The sequence below is a fragment of the Danio rerio genome, chromosome 13 (assembly GCF_049306965.1).
Source record: "Danio rerio strain Tuebingen ecotype United States chromosome 13, GRCz12tu, whole genome shotgun sequence".
NCBI lineage: Eukaryota > Metazoa > Chordata > Actinopteri > Cypriniformes > Danionidae > Danio > Danio rerio.
This window is the reverse complement of record NC_133188.1, coordinates 26,210,788-26,235,358: the sequence shown is the minus strand read 5'-3', so window position 1 is coordinate 26,235,358 and position 24,571 is coordinate 26,210,788. Positions and strand designations below refer to the sequence as shown.

The following is a 24,571-nucleotide window of genomic DNA, read 5'->3' as shown; positions in this document are numbered from 1 at the left end:
GTGCCTGTCAATCTATTATCATTTACTGGCCTTTCACTTTTTCCAAACCTGTTTGAGTTTCTTTTTTTCTGTTAAACACAAAGGAAGATATTTTGAAGAATGTTGGGGGAGGGGGGGCAGCCATTTACTTCCATAGTATGATTTGTTTCTGCCATGGATGTCTGTGGCTACATTCTTAAAAGTATCTTGTTTTGTGTTCAACAGTATAAAAAACCTACAAAAGTAAAGTTCATAGACACTTTTATAGAAACTTTATGGTGGCTTGAGTAAGCCTAGTCTGAAAGTATGAAATAGTTTAAAAGTTTAAATCATTCAAGTACTTTGAAACAGTTGGCATAGATAGATAAGTACATATGGGTTGGCAGGTTATAATGGCAGCCAATCCATACTAGAAATTTCTAGTATGGATTGGCATGTTTCTTGCTAGGGTGTTCTAAGTCGTTGCTATGGTGTTGCTAGGCGGTTGCTGGGGTGTTCTGAGTGGTTGTTAGGGCATTGCTAGGGTGTTCTGACTGTTAAGGTGTTGCTAGGCAGTTGCTAAGGTGTTCTAAGTGGTTGCTCTGTGGTTGCTAAGGCGTTGCTAGGGTGTTCCAGGTAGTTGTTATGGTGTTGCTAGGGTATTCTGAGTGGTTGCTAGATTGACCACTGAGCGGTTGCTAAGGCATTACAAGGCAGTTGCTATGTTGTTCTGAGTGGTTACTAAGGCATTGCTATGGTGTTCTAGGTGGTTGCTAAGGTATTGCCAGGCGGTTGCTAGGGTGTTCTAAGTGGTTGCTTAGACATTGCTAAGCGGTTGCAAAGGCGTTCTGAGTTCCTAGTAGTTCCTAGGCGGTTGCCAAGGTGTTGCTAGGGTGTTGCTGAGTGGTTACTAAGGTGTGGCTAGGTGGTTGCTATGGTTTTCTATGTGGTTGCTAAGGCGTTGCTAGGAAGTTACTAAGGTACAGTCAGGTACTAAGGTGTTCTGAGTAGTGGTTGCTAAGGTGTTGCTAGGTGGTTGCTGACATAAATTAACATATAGTATGAATTAGCATGTTGCTAGCATGTTTATAGCATAAATTAGCATGCTGTTAACATGCCCTGCTGAAAAATCCAGCTTAAACCAGCCTAAGCTGGTTGGCTAGTTTTAGCTGGACGACCATCCTGGTTTTGGAGGGGTTTGGCCACTTCCAGGCTGGTTTCCAGCCATTTCCAGCCGGGTCTTAGCTGGTCAGGCTGGTAGATGACCAGCTAAAACCAGCTTGACCAGCCTAGCCAAGCTGGGAGTCCAGCCAAAACCAGGCTGGTCAACCTGGTTTTAGCTGGATTTGGCTTGTCATTTTCCAGCCTGACCAGCTAAGACCAGGCTGGAAATGGCTGGAAACCAGTCTGGAAATGGCCCAAACCCCTCTAAAACCAGGCTGGTCGACCAGCTAAAACCAGCCAAGGCTGGTTTAGGCTGGATTTTTCAGCAGGGTGGTTCTAGTATGAGTTAGCATGTTGCTAGTATGTTTATAGTATGAATTAGCATGTTGCTAGTATGTTTGTTAATATGTTTTTAGTATGGATTGGTATACTGTTAGCATACATTGGTATGTTGTTAGTATGTCCAATTTCAGGTCAATTGCAGTTTTTTTTTACAATGGAAGTCTATGGGACAGTTGCTAAGGTGCCGTAAGTGGTAGCTAGGGTGTGGCTAGTAAGTTGAAAGGTCATTAGTAATTGGTAGATTGGTAGTCTGAGTTAAATAAGCCCAACCTTAAGTCTGTATGACAGTCTGGCGCAAAGTTGTAAAGTCACAAAGTTTGGTCCAATATTAAGTCAATGGGATTTTTCCGAATTTTCCGGGTCAGTTTTCGGAAAGTCAGATCAGTTGGAAAAGATACAGCAACCTGAGTCAGAGCAGTTTGGAGGTTTGGAGTAAGTTTGGTGGTTGTAGTTTGAATGGCCTAGGAGGAGAAATTAGTATAGAAATTAGTCTCAGAAGATGAAGAAAAAGATGGAAGAATAGGTTCTCAAGCCACCATGATAAATAAATAAAAAGCTTTAGAGCCACTTGCATGTGAGCAAATATTAATTTTTGGGTGATCTACACCTTTAGGAACAGGTAGTAAAAAATGTGATTTTTTTGTGAGTTTTTGACAGGTCATGGTTGATGTACATCTAACTTCATTTGTCATCATGGATGTGGTTCTTAATCACACTCTATGAGATGGATCACAGATTAGATGAAAGTTTTTTTCACAGAGTGAACTGTGCAACTAACGGTAGTTTTCAACAGACGGTTGAAGTCATAGAACATGTAACAAACAGTTGACCCGCAAAGTAGAAACCCAAACTCATTGCATTTCCTTCTCTAAATATTTCACTAATGCCATCCTGGTACTTCCGTTTATTTGCATTTTATAGTATTATTGTCCGTACATATCATAACAAACAACCATCCATATGAAATATTCAGACACTGATCATTAACATAAAGCAGAAAATATCCTACTCTATTAAAGAATTTAAGAATGGTTGCACAATCAATTATGTTAGTGTGATAATTTAGAAGAAAACTGATTTAGTTGAAACCAAAGAAACCTCTAGCCTGCTAGCTACTACAGTCACAGAGGAAATGCACTGAACGTCATCACCATGAGAAAAGAAATGAAAATGCAAAGATTGCAGGGGTTTCCCCCAAAAAACAATAAGATAACCATCATCAATACATGTTCCAGCCAAGACTTCGCTAGGAGCAAGTATGACACAATCCAGCTAAGAGGAAACTTTACCAAGCCAAAATTACACACTCCTTTGTCTCTGAGATACAGCATCTGATCGTTATACTTGAAATATGAGTAAATGTTTTGTGACTGTGTCTTTTGGATGCTCTCTTCTCTGTTATCTTCAGTCTGAGACTCTAAACTTCAGACACCAGAGTTGAGTATAATTTGACAGACATCAAACCTAATGTACATTCCTTCTCGGCGTGTGTGAGGACTGTTGTGCAACACTTTCTTCATCTAAAACTGTCTTTGAGTCACATACACTGCAAAACCCAACAGTCGACTTTATCAAATTAAATGAGTGTAGCCAACTCAAAATTGACTGAAAGTTAACTCTACTCATTTGAAAAGAGTTTTGAACTCAGTGTTGAAGGTGATCAGTTAATTAAATACCTCATTACTTCAGCTATGTAGTAAGCTTACAGTACTCATAGATTAGTTTTTTAACTCAATGGTGTGTAGCAATCAGTTTCCTCAAACGGTTTGAGTTGCATTAACTTACTGGGTTTTACAGTACTGGTTTGAGTTCTCTTCATTTAATGAGTTTTACTGTGCTCAAATTGCTTCATTTACTCAATTGGATTTAGTTCACAGAACTCATTAGGATTCGTTTTTGATCTTAAATGGTTTGTTGCAATTAATAAGTTATCGATACTGAACGAATAATTTTTAATTAATCAGCGTCAGGCATAATATGACAATGTGAACTGGTTGTGACAGTAAATCCAAATTTACAATGTTAAAAAGTAAACAAAAGTCTTTCAGATCATACTCATTGCGCTGTAACAAGCAACATTACTTTACTTTAAAAAGTGAGTAAACCTGTTGCCATAGTTATTTTACTTAAATTTTCAGGTGTTTACACAAATCTGCTACATAAAACATATGCCACAGTAATTGGTGGTTCATTCCGCTGTGGAAACCCCTAATAAATGAAGGATTCACTCAAAAAAAAAAGTTTTTTTAAACTACTTATTTAAAATGAGCTGAATTAACAATTCTTACAAGCTTTTTGGGACAACTTAATTATTTTATGTTCAGTCCACTTAAATTTGTAATAAACGATTAAATTAACTTAATTGTTTTGTTTTGCAACAACATGAAAGAAAAGTGTGCAACCCAGAGTGTACTTAATTTTATTTAGGTAAAGTCAACTAATGGCTTTTAAAGCATGTAATACAAGACTAAGAATTTCCCACACTTTCCTTTTGCTTATATGCATGTAATGGAAAAACTCCTCTCAGTCTTGCCATACTGTGTGCTAATAAAAGGAGAAACCCTTGTCATTTCCTGTGAGAGCAAAACCACTTCCTGTGAATTATGACAGCCAGCTTTATTTTAACTGTGTTGACACCTTCATAGTCTGTGAACACCATTGCTCCAGTACAGGAGATTTGGTTGTTCTTTTACATATTTATATAAGACATTATATACACCTTGACAAAAAAAAAACTATTTTGTTTCTTGGTCAATATCATGCTCATTACACATTTTTCTTATACACATTGAGAATAAATATTAATTAAACTCACTGTAAAAAAAATCCTGGGTTCCATACAATAGAATTTTGTTGAATGAATTAGGTTAACTTGTGGATTGAACACACAATAACTACACTACCTGACAAAAGTCTTTTTGCCAATCAGTTTTAGTTAATCATTTGGTATCAGAAGTGGCTTATGAAAGGCAAAGATCTCAAGATTACGCTTATTTTAATTAGGTCAGTGAGGTCTTTGCTAAGACAAAGTCTTGTTACTTAACAGAAATAATGAACAGTATAGGATATACAGTCATGGTGCAGTGGAAAAAGATTTAATGTTGTATACAACCCCCATGAGCTTGGAGGACTGCATCCTTACATCTCTGCAATGACTCAAATCCCTTATTAATAAAGTCATCTGGAATGGCAAAAGGTTCAAGATTCTTTGGATTCATCTTCAATGCCTCCTCCTTCTTCTTACCCCAGACATGCTCAATAATGTTTAAAACTACTGACTGGGCTGGCCAATCCTGGAGCCTTGACCTTCTTTGCTTTCAGGAACTTTGAGTTGGAGGCTGAAGTATGAGGAGTGCTATCCTGCTAAAGAATTTGCCCTCTCCTGTGGTTTGCAATGTAATGGGTTGCACAAATGTCGTGATACCTCAGGCTGTTGATGTTGCCATCCATTCTGCAGATCTCTCGCATGCCCCCATTCTGAATGTAACTCCAAACCATGATTTTTCCTTCACCAAACTTGACTTATTTCTATAAGAATCTTGGGTCCATGCGGGTTCCAATAGGTCTTCTGCAGTATTTGGGATGATTAGGATGCAGTTCAACAGATGATTCATCAGAAAAATCGACCTTCTGCCACTTTTCCAAATGATCGACTTGAAGACAAGTTATTATTTGCTGCTCTTACAACTGGGACTTTCGTCAGGTAGTGTAAGCTGTCACTAAAAAACTCATTTAGTCAAGTAGTTTGTAATTAAGTAGTAACTAATTTACTCAAGTAGTTTGAGCAAACAGAAAAAGTCTTTTTTGAGTGTATGTTTGTTTATGTTTGATAAAAAATGCTGTTATTTTGTGTTATTAGCATTGTAGTGTTTCACAATAGGCAAAATAGGTCTATTTAGAAGGGAGTGTTGTGTCACTTAATGGCAGATTCTGCAGAATTTACCCTTAACGTTATTAATCACAGGATGTCAGTGAATATTGCTCAACATTCCAAGCAAGTTACAAAAACAATTGCGGGATTAAAATAGTATAGAAACTGACAGCATCTTACAAATTCATATAAAGAGTTGTTGTTGTTTTTGACTGTGCGGACAGCGCAGAGGAGCCAGGGTGGATTCAAGTAAACAGCTTCACCAGCCAGTACTAATAGATACACGCTGGACAAAAATGTCCTGCTCAGAGTTGCCAAATATAATAATTAAAAAAAAGTTCTGTACTGATTCTAGTAAACTGCATTAAATGTTTGCTATTCTTATACGGGAATAAAACAAAAGGAAAGCTATACTTGAGATGTATTTTATAATAAATTGTGATTTATCTGCTAGCCTGTTATATATTTATTAGGTTGAGGTTCTGTGCATGGGTTAAATCAAATCACTTTTATTGTCCCTTTTTTTTAATTGGGCAAAGTATCAATCAATCAACCTTGATGAATTTAGTCCCAGTCAAAGTTGATGTTAATTTAGGCATATCTATATAAAGTCACTCCTGGAAAATAATCTACAAATAAGGTAAATCGATATTTACATTAACAAGGGGAAAATAAATACCTAAAACTAAACCAAAGCAGTATTGGTTGTCACAGTGGCGCAGTGAGTAGCACAATTGCCTCACAGCAAGAAGAACGCTGGTTTGAGCCCCGACTGGGTCGGTTGGCATTTCTGTGTGGAGTTTGCATGTTCTCCCCATGTTTACGTGGGTTTCCTCCGGGTGCTCCGCTTTCCCCCACAAGTCCAAAGACATGTGGTACAGGTGAATTGGGTAAGCTAAATTGGCAGTAGTGCATGTGTGTGAATGCAAGTGTGTATGGGTATTTCCCAGTGATGGGTTGCAGCTGGAAGGGCATCCGCTGCGTAAAACATATGCTGGATAAGTTGGAGGTTTGTTCCGCTGTGGCGACCCCTGATTAATAAATGGACTAAGCCGAAAGAAAAAAAAACAAATGAATGAATTAGTTTATTTCTTCTGCTGAAGACAAAAGCAGATATTTTGAAGAATGTTGATGGTATGGAATATATGCAAATATTATGGAAGTCAACTATTAAGTGTTTATTACCAATATTCTTTATTATTATTAATTTAGCTTTAATGAGTTTAATAATATACATAAAAGGCTTTACATTTTCACCCTCTGTTGATTTCCCACTTTTAAGACTTCACATAGGCCTAGGCTATCTGCATACTGTCAAACAAATGTGGACTCAGGAGATAATGCTCTGACATCACTTCAGTTATAATACTTGATAGTGAACTAAAGCCTAATTTTAACATACTATTCTATTTTTGTCACTCCTAGTTCATGTTGGGGTTTTTTTTTTCTCTCACCTTTATTAGACTTATGAATAACAATAACACAAGTTGTGTGTTATGTGAAACAAGTTCTCTCACTGCATTCTTCATGTTCTGTTTAGTTTTAACCTGACTTGTTTTGCCATTCACGTTGTGTATTTTTAAAACGGCGGTTGGACTCGGTTCGTGTGTATTAGTAATAGTGTTTTTAAGACGGAGAGTTGAGAAAGCTTTGCCAAAGCGAGCGGCTGTAGGCTGATTTCAGGAAACAATGACGCACGCAGGGGCAGGCTCTACAACACACTATTGAACTGGCAGCAAAACTCTTGTCTCAAGTTCATCTGAAGACATTTTCATTCGCATCTTCTGCTTGACGGGAACAATAGGATGAGGTTTTACCACATGATAACTTTGGCATTGGCGATAATATGCCTTTCTGGACACAGTGGACTTGGTGAGTTTGCGATTTAGACATTTCAAGTTGAAACAACTGATGTTAAAAGTGGAAATTGTCTGTAGGGGAGGTGTTTCTGGAGTTTAGAAACTGCGCGTCTTCATGAAAAAGGTTCAAATAAATTAGTAACTTAGTGTATAAATGTAATAATAGCCTATTTAATAATATAATAACAACTAAATATAGGCTACGTATATATCTGTGTTAATGTCAAATGGAAATGGTAATTCTGAATAGTTTTATAATGCGTATTCACTGCGTTTATTATTGCCTTAATACCCTAATGTACATTAAACGGTCATAAAGAATTTTAGGTCCTTCAGATTCCAATAATAAGTCAGGTTCCCTAACGTTTATAAGTTAGTCTTTTAGCTCTTTTGATGATGGAAATATTTAAGGAAACAATAAATGCCTAAACTGCTTGCTGACGGTGAGATAATATTTCAACAGGTCTCGCTATGGTTTATGATTCATTCAAAGGAGTCGACTCGCTAGAATCATTACTTCGCATATCGGAATTAACGAACTAACGCCGTAAGGTTTTGATTCAGTAAATAGAACCGACTCCTCAAAGTCATTAGCTCTGAAATCGGTCTAAACTATCTTTTGAGCTGTAAATTAAGTATAGGCCTACTTCGTGAGCCTTTAGAGCTAGATTATGTCATATAGTATCACTTAATTAGGTAATATATTGGCCCAGCCTAATAAACAAAATACAAAAGATAAAGATTTTTTGACATTGTCAATAAAGCATTTTATTTAATGCAGTGTAAAACCTACTCCAAATTTCACATGTAATTTATTGTGTTGATTGCTGTCTTTTAAAAAATATTTGTAAAAGTGACGTGAATTTGAATTACTTTTAATATATTTAAACTATAGGCTTATTTATTTTATTAATTTAACTAAAGTAGTGTTTTATATACTTAAAAATACAGATATTATTAAGACAATATGTGTTTTAATTAATGACAAAAACACACAAAATCCAGAAAATATTTAGCCAGTTCGTCATTAGGATGAAGCCTCTCATCTGAGACTGTTTTACCCTGATCACAGGAGCTCCAGCAGCTTCAACCAAAGGCAACTATATGTGGGTGGAATGCAAACCGGATGGTAAGAATGCAAACTGTCTCACAAAGAAGGGCCCCTTGATCCCCCTGGATGGGCAACGTACCCGACTTCCACCATCTGCCGCAAAAGACATGTGAGTGTCTGTTCGTCCATATCCAGTTATTTTGTGAAATCAATTTGGGTATGTTGTGTCGTATTTGTATAAATAAATACAATTTATTCATATAAAGAGTATTGAAAACACAAGAGTTGAGTAACTTTTTAGGACATGTAATATGTTGTAACAGGATGGGTGACTTTAGAATGATTAAGAATAGGAGTATGGAATTGTGGCACTACATTATGCAACCATAATACTTTTGAAATTTGAAAGTTTTTTTTCTTATAATCTATCTCAGGACAGTTTGATAGTCAACGAAGAGGCAAGTTTTAATCATTTTAATAAAAGCATTTAATTAGTAGGTATATGTACACGTATAGGAAGTATTGCCCACTTCCTTAAACATGGCCACAAAAAAACTGTGGTTAGGTATTAAACGTTTTCTTTCTCAGAATGATTTTTTACAAAATATGCTGAAGTTGTTTAAAGTTGGGAGATTTCCAGAGTCACTTGTGACATATGAGGTGGCATTTTGAATGTGGTGCTTTATTTCATGACTTGAATAATTTTCCTGCCAGGTTTTATTTTTGCTGAAAATAGTGTAGACCTTTCCTTTCATAAGATGTTAGAAATGTTTTTTGTATGTTTTAATTTGTTTTAGATTTCAATCTTACAAATGTTCTTTATTATATAACCATATTAAAGCACTCAAAAGCTTTCTGAAGCAGCTTATTAAATAATATGAAACTGATATCCTATCAATATCAATGTTATATCAGTCATTCTTTTAAATAAATCAGATTTCCTCACTAAATTGTACGTTTTTCAGCTCAGCCTTTTTCATGCTGAATCATTTCCTTCCTTAAATCATCATCATCATCATCATCATATTGACATCAAAGCTTTATCTCCTTAAATTATTCATGATTTTCATAATAGCCCAAGAACATCAAATCTCACAGATTAACAATACACTCACTAAATTACGTTTGCTGCTTGTTAAAACTGCTTAGTTAATATGAGTTGAACCAACACACTTTTTAAGTCTTTGCGGAGGACAACTTTATTGTTTTATGTTCAATCCACTTGAATTTGTAAAAACCTTTGAGTTAACTCAATCAATTTGTGTTGGGAGAACATTAAAGAATCATGTGGAACTCAGGATTTTTTACAGTGTACAAAAAAAAGTTGTTGTTTTTTTCAGTTAATTAATGTTCCTGTTATTTCCTCACACACAGCTAAAGTGTTTTCTCAAAACTTACCAGAAATAAAAAATAAAAAGTAGCCAATGTGCTTATCGCTAGAAATATGCCGTTTTGGACGTAGCATTTTGCAAGTGGGAGTACAGTGGGATTACTGAGAAACTGGCCCCATACCTTCATAACAAAATGGCAGGAAGGGCTGAGAGGATGTCGGAGCTCCTGAATGACTCTGGGCTTTTGTTTTCAACAGAGTTGCAGTTAGTGCCGAGGAAGCCACTCCTGATACGGAGGATCTGTCAGGAGACGGTTCGGGAGACTCGGACAACTTTCCTGTTTTAGCCAGCAAGAAGCAGCCATGGAGGAGAGATGCTCCGGAGCAGGACATCTTCAAGAATGAAGAGGAAGGATCGACAACATTCAGTGGAGACATCGATTACTCCGAATACGTCTCGACTCACAAAGTAAATTGGCTTTCTGAAGAGGATTTGAAAGAGGAGAACATTATTGCGTAAAAAGAAGAGCTGCTTTGCGTCTCAAGTGATTCTTTCTGGTTTTTGTTTATTTGTACAATGTGAAAGATGCAGGATACTGCTTTTTTTAGTCACAGATATAATTAATATATTTTCGTAGACTGTGACACGCTCTGCAAAAGTCAATTGTATTCCAGTTTGCATTCTAAGGATCTGTTTGATTTGCTCTTTAACTTTTATATTATTATTTTATTTGCTCTTAAAGGGATAGTTCACCCAAAAGTAAACATGTCCTAATCATTTATTCTCTTCATGTGGTTTTAACCCTTTTCTTTCTTCTGTTGAACATAAAAGAAGATATTTTGAAGTATGCTATTGCTGGAGATAAAACTATGGAAGTCAATGAGTGCCAACTGTCAGCATTCTTCAGAATATCTTCTTTTGTGTTCACCATATGAATAAAAATTAAATCAACAAGGGTGAGTAAATAATGGCAGATTTTTTTTTGTTTTGTGTGAACTGTCCCTTTAATGTTTGTCCCAAGATCTATTTGAATTCATTTGGAATGGAAATATTAATTCAACAGAGGCAACTGTATGGACAGCAAGTAAATGTTGTACATTGTTTGTGCAGATATTATATTTGTATAATATACTGAATATTCCAAAGAAAAAAAGTATATACATTTTAAGAAATGATAATAAAGCTTTTGTTTCTTATTTCAACCCATCAAATGAGGAATGAACTGAATTCAACAAGTGTCATGCATATGAGATGAGGTCAGCCATTCAGCGCTTCCTGTTTTACCAGAAGTGTATTATCACACTTCGGCTGACTATATCTGCTGCGTTTCCGGCCCATCATCTCATGACCTGTTTCTCAGCGTTTAGATAGACAATATTGAAAACTTAAGACAAACAGAAAATCATAACTAGACAATCATTTCCAAAAGATGCAAATGTGCAAAATGTTTGCAGTGCAGTGGAGATGACACACGACGCCTTAGGAAACTGTTTGCACCCACATTTTGTTCCTGTTGCACCGCCACTGTTCGATACATTGAAATGTTTTTCTTGCTGTATATTCGACATTGAAAGAAGTCAAATTAACTTGAAATTGTATTCAAACATATTCACAGATTAACTAATTTGTCATTTAGGCTACTGTATTTAAGCATTTACTTTAAGCAAAAAAAGGATTTAGGGAGCAAATGTGTTATGTGAGATTTCAATTTTAAAGTGAATGAAAACTACTCTGCACATGGCTTCTAGTAAACTCCAGATGTGACTTTATCAAGAGTGGTAGTTGCTTTTGGAAAGACCCAAAACAGATTAATATCTACATGTTCTTCAATTTCAGCCAGCAAGATCTGTGATTCTAAAGCTTGATATCAAGAGAAGTTTATGTTGTGCAACATTTCATTTGTTGTGTAACTGACTTTAAAGCTTCAAAGAAAGCTCTCTTCAAAGCTCTCCTAAAGTTATTAAAGCAATCATGAATATGCAAAAACATTCAATGCTAACAAATGCATGTATGTGTGTATATATATATATATATATATATATATATATATATATATATATATATATATATATATATATATATATATATATATATATATATTATATAAATATAAATATATACTTTTTAAAAATATAATATGTAATATAATAAATGTTATTTGTTTCTCCTTTTAGTTTCTTACACTCAAAAACAAAAAGGTTTTTTTTGCTTGTTCAAACTACTTATTTAAAATGAGCTGAAACAACACAATTCTCAACATTTTGGGAAGACAACTTAATTGTTTTAAGTTCAGTCCACTTAATCGCTAATAGTAAAATTAATCAATTTGTAATGTGATTTGTGGGTGGCATGGTAGCTCAGTGGTTAGCACTGTCACCTCACAGCAAGAAGGTGACTGGTTCAAGTCCCGACTGGGCCAGTTGACATTTCTGTGTGGAGTTTGCATGTTCTCCTCATGTTGGAGTGGGTTTCCTCCGGGTGCTCCGGTTTTCCCCACAGTCCAAAGACATGTGGTACAGGTGAATTTAATAAACTAAATTGGCCATGTATGTGTGTGAATGAGTGTTTATGGATGTAGAGTACTGTGTTGCGGCTGAAGGGCATCCGCTGTGTAAAACATATGTCGGAATAGTTGCCGGTTCATTCCACAGTGGCGACCTCTGAAAAAGAGACTAAGCACATAGAAAATGAATGAATAAATAATGTGATTTGTGTATTTATTTCAATTAAACATAAATTGTGTGGAACACTGAAGTTTTTGTACAGTGTATAGTAGCTCTAAAACACACAATAGCTTGATTTTTTATAATGACCAATATTGATACCCTAACTTTTTTCTTTAGGTTATAGACAGTTTGTAAATGTTAAACATTTTATTGTGGTGTTAGAATCGCTCTGTTAAAGGATGTCTTGTCCCCGTATCAAAAGAGTAGGAGTTTGGTTCGCATTGCCGGCAATAAGTCAGACTTGTTTCCAGTGAATATGGGCTTCGGCAGGGCTGCCATTTGTCACCAATTCTGTTCAGAATTTTTATGGACAGAATTTCAAAGTGCAGCCTTGGGCTGGAGGGGGTCTGTATCAGGGACCACAGGATTTCATCTCTGTTATTCACAGACGATGTTGTTCTGTTGGCTTTATTGAACATAGACCTTCAGCATGCATTGAGGCGGTTTGCTGTGACGCTATTGGGATGAGAATCAGTACCTCCAAGTCCGAGGCCATGGTGCTCCACCAGAAAAAAGGTGGTGTGCCATCTTTAGGTTGGAGGAAAGTCCTTACCCCAGGTGGAGGAGTTCAAGTATTTTGGGGTTTGTTCATGAGTGAGGGAAGAATGGAACGTGAGATTGACAGGTGGATTGGTGCAGGGCAGCAGTGTCTGTGGTCTATGTACTGGTCCATTGTGATGAAGAAGGAGCTGAGCTAAAAGGGAAAGCTCTCGATTTACCAGTCAATCTACGTTTCTACTCTCACCTATGGTCATGAGCTTTGGTTCATGACTAAAAGGACAAGATCTCGGATACAAGCGGCCGAAATGAGTTGTCTTCGCAGGGTGGCAGGGCGCACCTTTATGGATAGGGTGAGGAGGTCTGTCACACAGGAGGAGCTCAGAGTAGACCCGTTGCTCCTCCACATCGAGAGAAGTCAGCTGAGGTGGCATCTGTTTTGGATGCCTCCTGGACGCCTCCCTAGGGATGTGTTCCAGGCATGTCCCACTGGGAGAAGGTCTAGGGGAAGACCCAGGACACACTGGAGGGACTATGTCTCTGGCCTGGGAATGCTGGAGAAAGTGTCTGTGAAGAGGGAAGTCTGGGTTCTCTCCTAAGACTGCTGCCCCCATGACCCAACCCTGAAATAAATTGGTAGAAAATGAATGGATGTATTATTATTGTTATTATTATTTTTAATAATACTTATACTACTACTTCTGTTACTACATTTCACAGACACTGTTCTGTTTAGATAAAGAGATGATTCTGCAAAAATGTAAAACTTTAATATTCATTTATTTATCCATTTTCTTTTCGGCTTTATTAATCAGGGGTCCCCACAGTGGAATGAACCGGCAAAATTATAATAATGAAAATTATTGCAATAATTTATTCATTTATTTATTCATTCATCCATTCATTTTCTTTTTTATAGGCCTAATAATAAAAGTAGGAAAACTATTTTATGTAAAACTACTGTATGTTTATAGCGTGCATAAATGTGTCAAATATTAGATATATTTAAAATTATGAAAATAAATAAGTTATATATATATATATATATATATATATATATATATATTTTTTTTTTTTTTTTTTTTTTTTAAAGGGCCATGAAACCCCCTCGTTTCAGCAGGGTGTTTTCACACCTCTTCTTTGGAAAAAGTCTGAAAAGTGGGCGTGTCCAGCTCTGTTTAGGGGGGAGTGTCGGAGGAACTAAAGTGAGAGGGTGTGGGAGTGTCGATTTGGGCACGCGCGAGTTTCAGAGTCAAAATACACACACACACACACATACATACATACAGGATAATGTGATGGTGTTTAACCTACATGGACATCTGTAGTCGAATTATTAGCCAAATTATTAAATGGTGGACTTTAACTGCAGTTTGACTCTTTCATTCAGGGAATTCATTCATGCCCCTCGCGACACACGAGATATTTGATTCGAGGAGCTGCTCTAAGCGTGTATTTTTCATGCAATGTTTTATACCGCACGGCGAATGAGAGAAAAAAAACCTCAGCATTACCAGGAAACTTAGATGCACACGGCAGGTAGCGTCAGAAAGCCGCGTGTGTTATTCCGGTCACTAAATGCGGTAAAAACCCTACACGAGGTTAAAGTTTGGTTGTGGTGCTAACGTGTTTACACTCTGTGCAATAGTTTGTTAGATACGAACAAACTGAATAAACAAAGAGCACTGGTCGCTCACTTACCAAATCTGTAGAGACAGGACAATCACCAGCAACTAGAGCCGCGTCTTTATGAAGAGAAGACTACAAACGATTCCAGATCCCAGCGTTTGCAGATGAGAACAGCTCTCAGGTAAACAATAATCCTCCTTAGACACGTAAGTTATTGTTGTCGCGTACACTGTAATCCACACGTGAGTCCGAGCTCTCACAGAGAGAAAATGAAAACGAAACTTAACTGCAGCAAACTATAAAAGCAACACTTCACGCTTGTTTTGCCAACACAACGTGGCGTCTCTGTCCTGAAAACACGGTGATAGTAATGAATATTAATGAAGTTGCACAATAGAGTGCGCTGATTGGTTTGACCCAAGCCTTACTCATGCATTAATGCAACACACTGTAAGACGTAATAAGCCACACTCTGGCACAGACGCCCAGTCTGCACGCTGGAATACACACTATTATGTCATGACCGTGACGCAGCTTCAAAAATTCGTTTCAAACAGGAAGTACGAATTTGCTTAAAATAACGCAAAAACAACCAATTTACACTTTTTAGTGAAATATAGGTGTCCTAATAGTGTTTTTAGCAGTGTGGGACACATATACGACTGTCAACAGCTCAAAAAATGAGTTTTGGTGTTTCGTGACCCTTTAAATCGTAACTTCATCCAGCATGGGATTTAAGTATAAAAAGAGCGTTCAAACTTTTATTTTGAAATTCGCTGGAATCGTTCTCTTGCTGGTTGAGCGCTCCCTCTCCGTCTGTGTTGTTCCTGTGTGGATCCAGAGTGAGTCCGCGAGCGCGCAGTGGAACGAACAGGGATCCAGCAGAAGCTGCACTGAGGAGGACCGTGTTCAAGCTAAAGCTACGGAGCTGAAATGGTGAGCCCAATTCAGACCGCTTTTAATGGCTGCATTTACGCATTTATGACACGATTCGCTTTCTTTCCTTTTAAATGAACGCCCCCAAATCTGGCCAACATGTTTGTGGTTTATTCGGGCTAAAGTAGGCCATGGAAGTCGTGAAGGATTGGGTGTGGAGGTGCTCATTATCAGCCCGCGATAAAACACTGATATAAACATTGTCCACAGACTCTCGTGGACTTAACGTTACAGAAGGAATTTGTTTATTTTTGGGGTTGTTTGGTAAACTTACATCCACGCAAACCCTTCAGGACATTTAAATACAGATGAAGAGCTGAAGGTTGAGTCCAAATGAACTTAACTTAGATGCCCAGTTTACTTCGTTTCCATTAAAATTGAGTTGTTCAGAAGTTGCATGTTATTCTGAAATGTTAAATGTTTCTGGATTGCTTCGTCTATTCGTGTGGATATTGAGCAATGCAATGCACATGACTCTTAAATGTTTTTTTTCGCACTGCGTCAGCATTTGATGGCATTCGGGAGTGTTTCTAGGCACTCTATAAGTTAGATGTTATTTTTATTTTTGTAATAAGACAAAATGCAAAATAATCTTGGTAACGAATTGTTTGTGAAGTCTAGTGTAACGTAATGTTTTAATATCAGCTGTCTTCAGTTCCCTTATTGTAGACGAGGTATGTCGCCCCACTATGTCAAATCGTGCATGAGGTGATATTAGTAGACTGAAGTTTGTTATCATACTACTGTTAATGATTTTTTTCTATTTTGTAAAATAAATTTTTTTTGGACTGCCCTTTTTTTAACAATCTTCTAAAGTTGTAGCCAAAACACTGATAATATAAAATATAAAAAACTATATAGTTTTTTGTTTTGTTCTTAACCATTTGAATATGTTGTATTTGTGGTATATTGTTAAATTTTTATTATGTAGCTGACATGTAATAGCCAATGAAGTCGGTCTCAGAATAAACAAAAATAATAACACTACACATCAGAAACCTCACATAAAAGGGTTCAAATTCATGAAACCACAATGCTTTTTCATTACTTATTTCAGTACTGTTATAACATTATATTACATTTGGGGCATAATAGAAGTTTAATAAATTGCATCAGGAAAAAAAAATCATTGTATAAAGTATGTAAAATATTGTAAAGTTGGAATCAAATAAGTAAAATATTTATAGGGATTTTGCTGTAAATGGTTTGTTTCCTTTAAAATAAGATCTTGACTTTGTAATATATATTTTTTTTAAACATTTTAATCAAAATGCCACAACTGGATAAAGTATGTAAAATATAGTAAAGTTGGCATGAAATAAATGAAATGCTTTTAAAGATTTTGCTGTAAATTGTATTCTTGGGGGAAAAAAAGACATTGACAATGTAATTTTTAATCAACATGTCACAACTTGATCTTCTGATGAAATGACTAATGAAGTCTCATGATCCTATATTTTCTTCTTCTCATTAATAATTTTTATTTGGATGAACATCACACTAGGATAAAACAGATCTGTCACTAATTTCATTTCAATGTGACTATAATAATAATACCAACAACATGGCAATAATAATAAATGATAAATGTAATAACGATCATTAAAACTGAACACTTAAACTTGGCAAATAGCAAAAATGCAATGAAATTATGTTATCATTGTTCCAGAGTTTCCTTGGAGGTCTGTTTGGTCCTGTGTGTGAAATCGATGTCATTCTGAATGATGCAGAGAGCCGAAAAACGGCAGAGCTGAAGACTGAGGAAGGGAAATTGGAGAAGCATTATCTGTTTTATGATGGAGAATCGGTTTCAGGAAAGGTGAGTGAGCAGTCATAAGTTGTGGTAGTAACAGCTTTTAGTCTTCTAAAATAAAAGACTGTTGACGTGTTGCCTTCTGTCACCCCAAGGTAAATATCAATGTGAAGCAAACCAGCAAACGGCTTGAACATCAGGGAATCCGCATCGAGTTTGTAGGACAAATTGGTAAGTTATCTCTATTGAGTTTTTCGCTTTGGTAAGGCGTTCATGCAGTAAAGCGGCTTCAGTATGGTTGTTCTAGTCTAAGAGCTTAGGGGAGCATGTGGTTGTCACATGGAAAGCTAGACTCCTCCACACATTTTCTGACTGAGCCAATCTGTTATGGTGGAATAGTTGAACACATTGTTTGGGTCAACACTAATCATTTTTCTAACTTTTGACTAACATTGGTTTTTTGATGGTCTGCACAGTCTCTAGATTGCTGCTTGCCATGCAGTGTATAATATAAGCACAATGTTTTGTTTTTTGTCCAGTCGCTAAGTAATGGCTTGTCATTTGTTTCTCATGCAGAGCTTTTCAGTGATAAAAGCAATACTCATGAGTTTGTCAACCTTGTGAAGGAGCTCGCTCTGCCTGGAGAGCTGACACAAAACCGCAGCTATGACTTCGAGTTCATGCAGGTGGAAAAGCCGTACGAGTCCTACGTTGGAGCAAATGTCAGACTGAGGTTAGGCAACACTTTGTGAATTTTTGCTTGTTTGTTTGTAACTTCATTACTTGGGGACATGTTTTTCCAATCCAGTGCACTACTGTACCATTGTTTTTCAGTGTAAACATGTGCTTGGCAGGCATGCATGCCTGTTAAGTTTGTTTCTTGCAAAGCCCTTTTTTTATGCGATGTGTCAAGTTAAAAGTTCAAATTCTACATGCAGCACTACTCTTCAGTGTAAGTTCCAAAGCAATAGACCAAGGTGAACTCGAAGGCCGTGCAAACATTTAAAGTTACAGGCAATCATTTGCTTTGTCAAGATAGCATCATGGTCTATGCAGCGATTTATTTTAAAAATCATTGCAAAGCGATGCAGCTTGCGCTTTTAGATGCAAATAAAAATTTTGTGTGAAAGAACCGTTAATTTGGTCAAATACTGTGACAGACATGGAAAAATAAGAAAATATTTACCTGCTTTTTATGTGAAAAATTAGTAAACCTGTAACTGTTTAACCATTTTAATTTTATGAGAATAACTCCACACCACATATAGAACAATAAAGACAGATAAATTATAATGTGGGAATAATTTAACATTAAAGGGAAAATTCATCTAAAAATCCAATTTTTTTCTCACTCTCAAGTGGCTCCAAACTAGTTCTTTGTTTCTGTTGAACACGAACGCAGGTAACCATTGACTCCCATAGTAGGAAAAACAAATACTGTGGAAGTCAGTGGTTTTAAAATAGCTTTTTGTGTTTTCATGAAAAGAAAGAAACTGAAACAGGTTTGTGACAAGAGAAGGGTGAGTAAATGACTAAGGGATTTTGTATTTTTGGGTGAACCATTCTTTTAAAACAAGGGTCTCAAACTGCAGGCCCGAAGGCCATTTGCGCCCCTGCCTTTTTCTCCCTTCGGCCCGCAACTGATGTCAAAAATATAAGGAGATTCGGTCCGCCAAAACATATATTTTTGAATCACTTTCATTGTCCTGCATTCGCATATAGACTTGTGCTTACTGTACCATATATTCATCACTTACGGTTTCTCTCAGAGTGCGATCGAGAGTAATGCGCATGCAGACTATTTCTGGGGCTAATTTAAACATTGAAATATTTTTCCGTAAGTGCTCTATTTTTAATAATACTTTATTTTTACTAATAATCAAGGGTCATGTGATTATAATCAACTTTATATCTGCTGTATTTTGTTGTACAAACACCTCTTTATGACTTGCACATTATGCGGGTGGTGTAAATATGATAGTTTTGCTAATATTCGATTCAAATGGTCTCATTAATAGATTTTCATTTTAATAGATTTGTATAAAAAATGTGCATTAGTAAAATTTTACTTCTGGCTGAATTGAACACGTTAAAGTAAATGTGAATTTATACATACTTTCCCCCTCTTTGTTGTAGTTTTACAAAAAAAAATATTAAAAAGAACAATTGCCAGTAAAGTCAACTAAGTTAGCCAAACTGCATTCTGCTGTCTTACTCTATCTGCTAAACATTTGGTTAAGCAACAATAGATTGGGATCTAAGTATATTTATTAGTATGCCTATTATTAAATTGTAATATTTTCAATAAGTATGATAAGAAACAAAAATTACCTATGTTACTCTGGGGAAGAATGTTTGAGGACATCAATTACATCAGGTGTACAGTTTTTGCTAAAATGTTAAAACGGCCCTCTTTGTGAATTGTCAGTCGCTGATATGGCCCCCTGCCCCCCCGAGTTTGAGACCCTTTTTTAATGCTACCTTTAAAACTCAGTCCACGAAAATGATTAAAAACACTGTCTTATCCATGCCAGACCGGTAGGTGGCAATATTGATTTTTAATATTGATTGATATTGGCGCTGCGATTTGAATCTTTTTGTCTCGCGACTTCCGGTCACATTCACTTCCATTTATTTTTTGACGTTAACAACTGCTCGTTACGCTGCTTGGTGTTGCAATTTAATATTTTCTTATTATATTATGCTACTTGGTCTGTGTAGTCATGCAAACATTTGTTTGTTGAGCAAGTAGTTTGGCCATTTTCTGCCGTTTATTATTCCTAGTCATTTCTCCCATAGGCGACTGAATCGGAAGTTCTAAGACAATCGCGAAAACAGGCGCACTTCCGCATTTTAGAATAAGGTCAATAAAGCTCACCTGATTGCACATGCCTGATACGGTGGTGACAGCACAGCAGTATCATTTTTAATCTCTAAAGCAAGATGTGTTATTTTACTATTCTTGGTAAAAATGGTATGCAATCAACCTATCCTTAATGTGGCAGATGACAAAACTGTAATGCACTCTTATAATTAATAACGTAATCATCAACGCTAATAATGTTCGTTATCAAAATTTGTTCTGCCATTAATTTAACTATTAGATACTTTTAAAATCACACAAGATCATGTGTTCTTTATGCCTCTCTAGGTATTTTCTTAAAGTTACAATTGTGAGGAGGCTGTCTGATTTGGTAAAGGAGTATGACCTCATTGTTCATCAGCTGGCCACTTACCCTGACGTCAACAACTCTATCAAAATGGAAGTGGGCATTGAAGACTGCCTGCACATAGAGTTTGAATACAACAAGTCCAAGTAAGTGCACTTAAACACTTTTCAGTTCTGCTGCTGAATAATTCTGAGTATATATGGATTCAGTGGCTTAACCTCGTTACTCTGATGGGTTTTTAAGATAACAGAATTTTTCTTGCTTATTAGGTATCATCTCAAAGATGTTATTGTGGGTAAAATCTATTTCTTGCTGGTACGGATTAAAATCCAACACATGGAGCTGCAGCTGATCAAGAAAGAAATGACAGGAATAGGTAGGATCACTTATGTTATATTTTGTATGTGTGTGTGATTCATGAATTGTTCTGAAAGTGGAAAAAAAAATGTTAATGATTTAGTTCTTGACATTTTATTTATCTATTTTGAACAAGAACACTGAATAAATGGTCATTTTAGATACATTAAACATTTTTTGCAGAAAGTAAGGGTTGTGAAGATTTCTTATACTCGAGAATAATTTCATTGTGTAAAGTTAATAAGATATACAGCAAAATCATATCAGTGTAAACTGATTTTAATATAAAAAAAATGTCATTTATTCCTGTGATGGCATAGTTGATTTTTTTATTAGTCTTCAGTGTAAAGTGGTCCTTCTGAAATATTCTAATATGCTGATTTGCTGCTATTTTTCTTTTTGAGAAATTAATTCTAAGATTTTTTTTAATGAAATTAAAGAACAGTCTTTATTTTGACATGGAAATCTTACGAATATGTTTAATGTCAATTTTTTGCTGAATTCAAAATATCTCACTGACCCTAAATATTTGAAAAATGGTCTATTTGTATTTGAAGTAGTTCTTTTATTTTTTTTAAATACTTTATGTACATGTTTTTTTTTTTTCAAATAATCTCCGCCTTCTATCCTCAAGCATTTAATATTCACTGGTTTGTTCTTTGATGCTGAATAATGTGAGATTTATGACGTGTCATGTGATTTTTCTCTGTAGGGCCGAGCACGACTACTGAGACAGAGACTGTTGCTAAATATGAGATTATGGATGGAGCACCAGTCAAGGGTGAGCAGCTGCTTCAAATCATTTTCTGTATCATTTTGTTTGGAAAATTAATGTCATTTTGAGTTTATTAAAGACTTAAAAGACACAGGACCGCTTATGGAAGCACATTCTCTGGTTAGGTAATTACTTTGAACAAGTAACTGCTTTCTTAACTGATTTAAAAAGTATGCTCTATACAAAATGATTGTGTAGAGTGTATGAATGGAAACTGAAAATACTACATTCATCATATTCTGTTGTTTCTCAAATTCTCTCCTGTGGCATGAAATAGTAAAGTGCCCATTTAATGCATAATGGAAATACTCATGCCTTGTTTCAGTGATCATTTAGTGATTCATTTCAGTGATTCAACAATTTTTTAGCTCATATTTTCATCCAAAATGTCAGCCTAGTTGCGGACTGGTAATATTACATGGCCTAGTCAAGTAAGTTGCTCTTTGGATTTAATCAAATAGTTGGTTTATGACATTACTCTAAATGTTTTGTATTAAAATGCTAATTTAAACCATTATTTATTAACACACACACACACACACACACATACACACACACACACACACACACACACATATATATATATATATATATATATATATATATATATATATATATATATATATATATTGTTGTGCTTTCTATTATTAGCATTTTATAAAAAACATATAATTTATATCTAACTTTTATATAAAATGTATTGTATAGAAAAGAATAAACAGTCAAAATACATTGTTAAAATAAAGGAGAAGCAATTTTTGACGGTACAAGGGAAATACCTTCACACAACAGGTATTTCACAGAATATGGTGTAATACCGGTGCTAAATCATTTGCCACTGGTACGCAGTGGGGTGATCTGCCGTCAGGCTGCAGGTGGGAGAGGCTGCTGTACGAGGACTGGGCCGCTTGTCAGTGCTCTGAGGCTGGGGAGGGGCCGGCGGCATCACCCGCAGCAGTATGGACAAATGAGTCTATAAAAATCTCCAGTAACACACAAAAAAAGTCGCTAGATTTGTTGCTAGTCGCTTTTTTGAAAATTTGTCACTAGGGGGGTCTGAAAAATCGATAAATCTAGCGATAACGTGGCTAAGTTTGCAACACTGTATAAAACACTCACAGGACATTAATTTGGACAACATGCGGAAATATTAAATAGTTCACAAAATACACAAAGAGAGACTTTCACCTTCACTTCACGCATAGTTTGTGAATAAACTGATGTACATGTACTAATTGCAGATGCAATGATGAGGCTGATTTTGTGCCAAGTTTGAAGTAATCAATCAGAGAACAGGAGACTGCATTACTTCGATAATTTTAATATAGCATATTAATACTGAAATCCATAAATTATAGTATAACATTAAGAATTAATTTTAAGCTATCTTGTGGCCCACCGGTTGAGAATTACTGTCATAAACCATTCATCAAGGCAATAAAGATCCATTCACAGACAATTATTTATACCTAAACTGACTTTCTCTATGGGGCTGTCAATTTTGTTTCTAGGCGAATCCATTCCTATCCGACTTTTCCTGGCTGGCTATGACCTTACACCCACAATGAGAGACGTAAACAAGAAGTTCTCTGTGAGGTACTTTCTGAACTTGGTGCTTGTGGATGAAGAAGATAGAAGATACTTCAAACAGCAGGTATAGTGTTTTTGATGAAAATATCATGTTCCATTGCACTTACAGTGTCTTATTAGACACAAAGAAGTGATATAAATGAATTCTGTCTTTTTTTTGTGTGTGTAGGAAATAGTTTTGTGGAGGAAGGCACCGGAGAAAATGCGGAAAAGGAATTTCCATCAGCGCTACGAGTCGCCTGAGCCCCGGCCGAGTCTCTCTGCCGAGCAGCCAGAAATGTGAGCGGGGTTTGAAGAGTGACCAACAGGGACACACGTACCTCTCAGTGACCAGTCGCAACTTCCACTGAACACCCCTGCAGATCGCTGTTCACACGGTCACCCCTCACTGCTTACGGTGATATAAACTGTGCCTGAAGTGGCTCTGTCCTCCCTGCCGTCCACAGCAAGCAGTCTGTTAGTATACAAGGACACTTTTTAGAAAGCACTGGAAACAATAATGTAAGTCATATAGCACATCTTCAAGATTGCACGTCTCCCTAAATGAAGAAATGTTTTTAAAAGAAGTGCACTCACTGGTATCCTCTATGTTCCACGTCATAGAGCAGACAAATAGAGACCTAAACACATTTTAAAGAGCTTCCTCATGCATGCTAGCTGGTGAATCTGAGTAAGTACTGGTTAATAAAGGCAATGGGTAAAGTTTAAAAAGAAATGCAACAGCACCCAGGCCACACTGTATTTTCAATCCACTTTAAGCTGTAAAACATTTATGTTTAACTTATTTAGCGTCTTTTTTTTTTCTTTTGGTTTGTTTGTTTCTTATATACTCTGATAAATTATGTTCTTGAAATTTAAAGAAATTATATGTCTATATATAATATTTAAAGAGGTCTTGGACTAGAAGCTTTATAAAACTAGGGCAGTTTGTGTATTGATATTGGGCACATCTATTGAATATCTATTCTCAGCCCAATTTTAAATAACACACTGGCTTAGTAGTAAAAGAGGGCCATTTGAAATTCTCAGTTAGTTTTATGAACTGTTAAATATCATCTCTGCTGCAATTACATTTCATATGACACTTAAGAAAGATTTTGAATTGTTTTGTTGTATTTCTTGCATGTCATCCTGCTTTAAGGTTTCCTGAGAATGGGGATGTTATCAATGTTAGTTTCACTGTCACAAATGTGCGCTTGCATATGTTATGTGGTTTGTGAAGTAAATGTTTATTTAGACTATCATTTCAAAAGTCTTTATTTCATTCTAAAGCATTATATGTTTTCCGTTTCCTTCTATTGCTTTGATTTTAAAACTTACACTACATTATTAATGAAAATGTGTGTGTTCAAAACCGTCGAGAGTGCCCCAATGGAAATGACTAGTGTTTGGAGAACAGCGTGAGTAGTTGTGCTGCGGGAACTGAGTCATTTGTACATCTTGAAAAATTGTACATATCCAGCCATAGTTTGTTTATCTGCCAAAATGTCAAATAAAAATGGAAGTTTATACTTACTGGTGCATTTGTAAGTTCATTATTGTGGAAAAATAAACAGTTTTA

General features: G+C 36.1%; 2 protein-coding genes across 3 annotated transcripts; both read left to right on the top strand.

The window, feature by feature from the left end:
- Positions 1-6,906: 6,906 nt before the first annotated feature.
- On the top strand, positions 6,907-10,782 carry srgn (serglycin). Its single transcript, NM_001171612.1, is given in 3 exon segments — positions 6,907-7,207; positions 8,267-8,414; positions 9,834-10,782. Coding segments are annotated over 3 exon segments (477 nt in total). The 5' UTR covers positions 6,907-7,140; the 3' UTR covers positions 10,096-10,782.
- Positions 10,783-15,197: 4,415 nt separating this feature from the next.
- On the top strand, positions 15,198-24,525 carry vps26a (VPS26, retromer complex component A). Of its 2 annotated transcripts, none has more exon segments than NM_200907.1 (9): positions 15,198-15,365; positions 17,035-17,184; positions 17,274-17,349; positions 17,695-17,851; positions 20,270-20,434; positions 20,558-20,664; positions 21,358-21,426; positions 22,932-23,074; positions 23,180-24,525. In NM_200907.1, coding segments are annotated over 9 exon segments (984 nt in total). In that variant the 5' UTR covers positions 15,198-15,362; the 3' UTR covers positions 23,294-24,525.
- Positions 24,526-24,571: the final 46 nt, after the last annotated feature.